The 7,460-nt window shown below is 50.8% G+C and overlaps 1 protein-coding gene across 1 annotated transcript; it reads right to left on the minus strand.

The window, feature by feature from the left end:
• Window positions 1–4,763: 4,763 nt before the first annotated feature.
• On the minus strand, window positions 4,764–7,335 carry FPRO_04405 (uncharacterized protein; the record flags this gene model as incomplete). The annotated part of the gene is made up of 5 exons (XM_031229911.1): window positions 4,764–5,711; window positions 5,765–6,049; window positions 6,101–6,531; window positions 6,699–6,901; window positions 6,980–7,335. The coding sequence occupies 5 exons, from the start codon at window positions 7,333–7,335 to the stop codon at window positions 4,764–4,766; spliced, it is 2,223 nt and encodes a 740-aa protein (XP_031080101.1).
• Window positions 7,336–7,460: the final 125 nt, after the last annotated feature.

A 7,460-nucleotide genomic window follows, 5' to 3' on the forward strand; every position in this document is an offset into this window, starting at 1 on the left:
CGAAAGGCGTTCAGTTGCCTCATCACGTATTAATAAAACTTCTCCAAACTTTACCCCGACTTGGAGAGATATGTAAATACGGCAGTCGGCAGTACCCACATGCTGTCCCTCATCTTCATGATGTGACTGTCTTTTTCCCCGTTCTCCCCACAATGAGTCTCGAGATACAGGCCACGTAAGTAAGCCAATAGGTACCGCAGGTCCAATGTTTCCAGATGCTGATTCCACATTTTGGACGAGCTAAGTTAGTCCAATAGCTCTCCCTGAGAAACAATTGACCAGAACTGACCTGAGCTGCCGTCCCCAGTATCCGTGCTAACTGCCCAATGTGTCGCTCCCGATTCCAACAGCGTTCCTCTCCCCACAGTTTGTCAGTGCAGTGTGGAGAAGCCAATCACCGATAGTCCTTGACCATCCTAATCGAGTCAGCCGCTCCAGTGTCCACAGGGGTGGGCGTGAGCTTCGGAATCGGAAAGGTCGAATCGAATCGGCTCAGACATCACGAGGCGCTGCAAACGCAGAAATGCGGCCTGTTATAGAACAAGAAATTGACCAAACCTACAGTACGGCGACATCGATACTGTGCATCGCATCGATTCAACATTCGAACAAGGGTTGTTCTCTTCGTCATCCTTCCATTGCAGTCTTCGATGGAATCAGCCCTCAGCCCTCTCAACGTCGGACTTCAACCCGTGCGGAGGAGGGTACCCCAGAGTTACCAGGGTCTTCATGGTTCACGAACAGCATGCCGTAGTCCTTGCCAAGTCCTCTTCTTTTGGAGCTGGCCCACTTCCGGACCTCAATTATCCGCTCTCAAAAGCCTTACCCTAGGGTCATCATGAAGTTTATCAAAGCTTTTCCCTATAGATCCACCTTTTTGGAATTGCTACTTTATAAATACGTCCTCAGATCTGGTAGCAGTACGCAGCGAGATGCGAGAGACTACTTATTCAACTGACATGAAGTCAAAAACTATGACGCTCTTGTTAAACCCAAGAATATCATGGTGCTTGTCCCTTTGGTCCGGTACGGCAGGGATGAATCTGGGCATTGTCTGAACCAATCAATTCGTGCTGACACCAATTACGTCAGACAAATTGGCCAATTACGGAGAATAGTCGGCAACGTTCGGCTATCCAAAAGCAACCAATATCCTTGACGGGTAGCTCTGTTGACGAATCACGAGGCTGTGAAATCTCTGTCGAAAGTACATTTCCACTTGCATGGAAGGAATGGCATGCCAATACGTCTGAGGGTGTGAACGTGAGCATCCACGGAAGACCAACACCGCTACGGGTTCTTAACGACGCAAGTTGACGGGTTGCTCCGGGTCACTGAAGCTTAATATCTGAATGAGTTCTTCTTGTTCTATCAGGCATGCAATAGTCGGTGTAGGAGCAAGATAACAAACCCGCTCAATATACTCCGTACGCATTAGTTTTTGTGAGTTGAATTTGAACTTCTCACATCTTTCATAGTCATGCTTCATCATATACACATATATAAAAAGAAAGAAAAAAGCAAGTACAACTTCCATCCCTCAACAAATTTAACCGATGCTGCAGGTTTATGTCTTCTTGCAGATTTGCATGGATTACGATGGCCAGCAAGGTGATCTATCTAAAATTAAAGACGGCTGATGATGGAAGACACGGAACGAAAATTCCTCACTACACCACCTCGCCTCATCTGATTCTTACACTCCTTTGCCCACACCTTGACTGCAGTATGTTTCTCTTCACCGTTTCGTCAAGGTCATGTGGGTATACATATTGTGCTCTGTGGGTACGGAGTATTAGCTATTGAATCTCATTCTTGTGACCGCCTCGGATTCCAAGGTGAACATCCAGTTTGGGAACAAGCTAGTAAAGGTGAGACGTCGGGGGATCTCCACATCATCGCGATGCAAATCAATCACCGAAGGTCAAGTCAGTCGCCCGCCTGAAGCGGAGTTCAACCCGCAGTGGGTCCCCTTCCGGCCCCGGTGCCTCCGGCGCTGAGATCACCTCCCCCATCGGCCACAACCCGAGCCCACTGGTTACCACTACGGAGGGCTACTGTAAGCCTAAGCTCGAAGGGGGGCGGGAAAAGACATCCGGCTAACCCTGCCTGGTCAAGTTGAGCCCCTCGAGGTTTGAGCCATAAAGGCAGGGGAGATCAAACTCCAATGAGAGCAGGCATTTTCCGCTTTTTTATTCTTCAGCAGGTTATTTACATATGCTTCTCCATGGGGTGCAAGTGGGCCATGAGCCTCGTTGTGCATCGTGTCGTCTCGTGCCGGTCAAAGCCATCTTGGTGCAGATGCAGATGCAGCCCAGCCCAGCCCAGACAGGGGCTCTTTTTTTTTTGTGACATGACCGGCCCTGATGGTTGAGCTCTGGACTAGGTTTGATAGATGATTTTCACCCTCACCCTGAATATCGGTATTTCTCCGTAGGACTTTAGCATTTTTACCCTCCGCATTATTCCAGGAATCTGTACGGAGTAGTAAACGAGCCGGGGTGGTGGTGTGGCCGATCTCCCGCCCTGGACATGTTCCGCAAACCAAAGGTTGACGATCATGCCACGATTCGCTGTATTCACTACGCACAGATGTATGATGAGCGAAGGACGTCGAATTCAGGTCCGAGATCAACAATGACTGACAGCTTTGTCTAAGCACATCACTTCTGACCGATGACTGTAGGGAATTAACGTCGGTCGGTCTCGTAGAATTCTCGGGACCCTCGGGCATTCTCTTGACACTCCCCAACAACTCGTCCATATTTGAGAAGTGATTTACCACAATCCACGTCAAATGTCGTGTTTGTCAATGAAAAAAATCCCCACTACGGAGCTTTTCTCTCGGGCGGTTCATGCGTGATACGAACCAGGAACAGGCTGCTCGATCGAAGCTGAGAGTTGGTCTGGTCATCGATTGTACCATCTAGACGTCAATAGTTGGTGTTTCAACCTGCCATGTGTCCCTGAGTACAAGAGGCATAAAATCAAGACAGCAACATAATTTCCTTGACAAATAGTTTAGCGCACCTTTCAGTATGATAGTTTGTGTAAAAAGAAAACATCTCAACTGCACCCATCCGCCAACCTTCCGCGCCCTCCGCCGTTATTATCGAAAGCTGGAGCCCGGGTCCGAGACCGACTCCACATACAACGATCCCCAAGGAACCCGAGGCGCGCCCACCACCGCAAATACAATACCGTTGAAGAAGAAATCGCTACATGATATCAACACGGCTTTGCTCAAATACAAAACCCCTCCACCAACAGTCTCCGTTGCCCAATGGCACAGGGTACGTTTTCTATGACAGAAATATGTCTCATCTTTTGCCCTATGCCCTCTGCCGCAGCCACGCGCCGTCGCACTGCATATGTAGACTCCCCCTGCTCGGCTTTGGCAAACGCCATCCCCGAACCTCCAGGCGAGCTTTGGCTCGGCTACCGACGTCCTGAAGCGGCTGCGGCTATCAACCGGCCTTGACGTCCTCCCATCTTACGACTTGACTTAGGTTGTGCGAGGGACAAAAACCACCTACCCCCAACAAGTTGTAACCCTCCTTCACATTCACCTGCCTGTTTGTTACGATCGCGATCCTGCCGCATTTCTCTGGGTTCAAGTGGTGCCCTTGACTTGCCTCAACTCTCCCTACAGGCACCAATGCCTCGCTTTGGACATTCAACAGCCTCAGTTTCTATTTATGCTCTCGGACATCAATTTGCGGCGGCCTAACAATCAATCTCCCCAGCGTTTCAACATAGGTAGCTTGACAAACCAACAAAAACAACCGGCCTGAGCGATCGCACTTCGCAAGCAAAGTTTCGAAGATCTTCTTGTATCTTGTATCGTCATTCATTCCTCAACTTAACAACACCAAGTTGGACCGAAACCACCCAAATACCCATTGGCAATCCAGGACATGACAACCATCTTGCAGCATAATTACTGGCCACCCCCTTGCGCCTGCAGCCAGACATCAGGGGCCTGGGCCTTGATCGACGCGAACAGCGCGGAGGGGCATTGAAATCACTTAACACAATCTTGCCAGAACTTGGTCCTTCACGCTGAGACAAGCAAAGCATGCCCAGGCTTTTGGGCATGTCGTGGTGCTTCACGGAATGAATGGGGTTTTAGCACCTTTCATAGGTTGCTTTCTAGCGCCGGTTCCCAAAGTCTCAGAACAGTCAACCCCATTTTGAGGATATATCCATAGCATTTTGTGGCCAACCAACACCTCACCTCGCAATACTTCATGGCTAGTTGAATCCTTTGATACAACAATCTCATCACGGTCAGCACGTCAAATGTCACGATAGAAAAGGGCAACAACACAAGGCACAGCAATGCTTGTTTCAAGTATCTCTTTGGCTGGTATGTAAAGTCTTCTTCCGTCTCTTTTTTAACCTCGCCTCTATTCCCATCCTGTCTGGTCCATGCCAGATGTAAACAAAATTAATAGCCGTTAACACGTCAAGCAGATTATGGAAAACAAAAAAGCCTCATCACGGAGGCTCGCTCAGCAGAGTACTAGGGGCCACCGACTATAGCGCGTGGCATAACATGACATAACAAGAGTAACCCACAGCTGATCTTTGGCATTGAAGTCTGCAAGCAGCTCAGTGGGTATACCCAAGTCACTCAAATACCGCAATCATTTGCAAGTGCAATCCCGACGACGAGCACTTCATGGTCGAGATGTACATCTTGGCCTATCCCAACCCCTCAAATGACAATGCTTGCAAATCATGCACAAGTGTGCACATGATTACAGATGCGTCTTAGCATCAGCAAAGCAGAGGGGGTTATAGATGCGCTGCTTGATGTATGTGGTCAGGGCAACATCACCCCACTCCTCCCACTCGGCCCATTGGGACTCAGGAAGCTCAGAGACACCACCACGTCGAGCAGCCTTCATGACCTCACGAGCGACAATGACACTAGCATCACGGACACGCTCAATGCGGGGGTATATGAGGCCCTTATGAACCTCATCGGCATTTAGGGAACCGGCCAGAGCAGCGGCAGAGGTGTAAACCATCTCGTCGGTAACACGAGAAGCCTTGGCCAGGATTGCACCGAGACCCAGACCAGGGAAAATGTAAACATTGTTACCTTGGTTGGGGTGGTAGACCGTGTGGTGAGTTTCGTCACCAAACTTGGCCTTGACGGGGTTGAAGGGAGAGCCAGAAGCGAAGAGGACAGTGCCCTCGGTCCACTCAATAGCCTGCTCAAAGGTGCACTCAGCCTTTGTGAGAGGGTTGCTGAGAGGGAAGAGAATAGGACGGCGCTCAAGACCACCCTCCTGAACAGAGTGCTTGAGAGCTCGGACAACAGGCTCGGTGAAGACGCCGAAGGTCGCAGTCAGACCAACCAGGGCACTGGGCTTGACATACTCGATGACTTCCTCAAGAGTACGGTACTGCTGACCATTGTTGTCAGTTCGCGCGAAGTACTTCTTGTGCTCAGCCAGGCGATCACCACGGTCTTTAGTAACAAGACCCTTGGTATCGACGAGCCAGAACTTGTCGCGGGCAGCAGCCTCGCTCAATCCACGGCGTGTATAGTACTCAACGAGCTGTTTCGCAACACCGACACCAGCAGAACCAGCGCCCATAAAGACAAGTCGCTGTTCCTCGATAGGAACACCAGACTGCTCAACAGCACCAATGTATCCACCCAACACGACGGCACCAGTTCCCTGGATATCGTCGTTCTATCAAGATCATGTCAGTGCCGAACTTTCATCAGATTCATCGGTTCACTTACGAAGCATCGATATTGGTTTCGGTAACGGTCGAGATAACCAAAGGCCTTCTCACTGTCGAAGTCCTCGAATTGGACAACCATGCTGGGGAAAACCTCACGGGCAGCTTCCATGAACTCATCCATGAAAGCCTGCTGCTCAGGGTATGAAGGTCGCTTTTGTCGCAGACCCAGGTAGAAGGGGTCCTTCAGGTTCTCCTCGTTGTTGGTACCGCAGTCAAGGACAATGGGAAGGGTCTTGGAGGGGTGGATACCAGCAGCGCCGGTGTAAAGAGCAAGCTTTCCGATCTGGTGTTCCTGGTTAGGAGTATTTCAAGTGTGGTTTTGCGATCGACTTACAGAGATGCCGACACCGTTGATACCGAGATCACCCAGACCAAGAATGCGAGAGCCATCGGTGACGACACAAATCTCAGGATCCTGGCAAGGCCAGTTTCGGAGCATAGCACGAATGGACTTTCGCTGCTTGATAGAGATGTACAGAGCCTCAGGGCGAGTGTAAATGCTAGAGTATTGCAAGCAGACATCACCGATTGTGGGGGTATAGACGAGGGGCATGAGCTCGCGGATGTTGTCGATGAGGAGACGATAGAAAAGGTCGGTATTTTGGTCCTTGAGAGTGGACAGGTAAAGGTACTTGTCGATAGGTGTCTGGCGAGTCTGAATCATCTTCATGGCTCGGGCGCACTGGGTCTCGAAGCTCTCCATGGTGTGGGGGAGGAGACCAGTGAGGTTCTTGGAAGCGCGTTCCTCGGGTGTGAAGGCAAGTCCTGCACAGAGAATTGTTAGCATGCTTGAAGTATCACAGCCGGCGAAGAAGGAATTCGTCACGAGCGACAGACACCTTCCATGACTACAAGTGGTAGCAAGGCCACTGGCGCCATAGTGGTGACAACAAGTGTTGTTGCAATTGACTAGGTGGAATGGGACGGCTTACCCTTGTTCCAGAGAGGTTCTCGGACAATCTGGTAGCCGGCAGCATTGGACTCGTCGACATATTCAGGTGTTCGGTCCTGCTTGACCTCGGCATAGTGGTCTTGGACGTAGCCACGGTGTTGATCAAGGGCGGCCATCTTGATTTGCTGTTCGATCTTGGAAAGGTCGACGGGGGACATTGGATTGGAATCTGTAAGTCTTCGTCTGGAAAGACATGGGGAGGTTAGATATAGTTATAGGCAACGGGGAGGAGGGGTCGGGGGACGGGAGGGGGGTACACACGGGGATGATGTTGTTGATGATCTAGAGCGAGGTGTGGCAATTTCAGAGCTGGCGGTACTATGAGGAGACGAAGACGCCATGGACATAGACAATGAGAGATGGGGTGATGAGAACGGAAAGAAGGATGAATAGGAGAGCCTGGGGATTGAGGGTCGAGGGCGGCGATTATTAGTAGTCGCCGTGAGAACAGCGGCTGGGGGAACAACAGTAGACGAGCGGGTGGAAGCACGGGTCAATGTAGACGATGTCGCGGAGCGCAAGGGGCCACTAGCGAAGAAAAGTCGGTTTAAGACGTTTTGGGCGGAACCGGGTCCCGAAGGCGAGGCCACTGTCATGGTCGAGAGCGTTTGGCCCATGTTTGGGTTTGGGTATGGCAATGGTACCGTACCTCAGATGAGAAACTCGCAGAGATACCAGAGTATGGGGGAGAGGGAACAGGGGTAAGCTCGGGGAACGGGGGTGCGTCTTGTTGGGTGGTGTA

This window comes from Fusarium proliferatum, assembly GCF_900067095.1.
Source record: "Fusarium proliferatum ET1 genome assembly, contig: FPRO_scaffold004, whole genome shotgun sequence".
Taxonomy (NCBI): domain Eukaryota; kingdom Fungi; phylum Ascomycota; class Sordariomycetes; order Hypocreales; family Nectriaceae; genus Fusarium; species Fusarium proliferatum.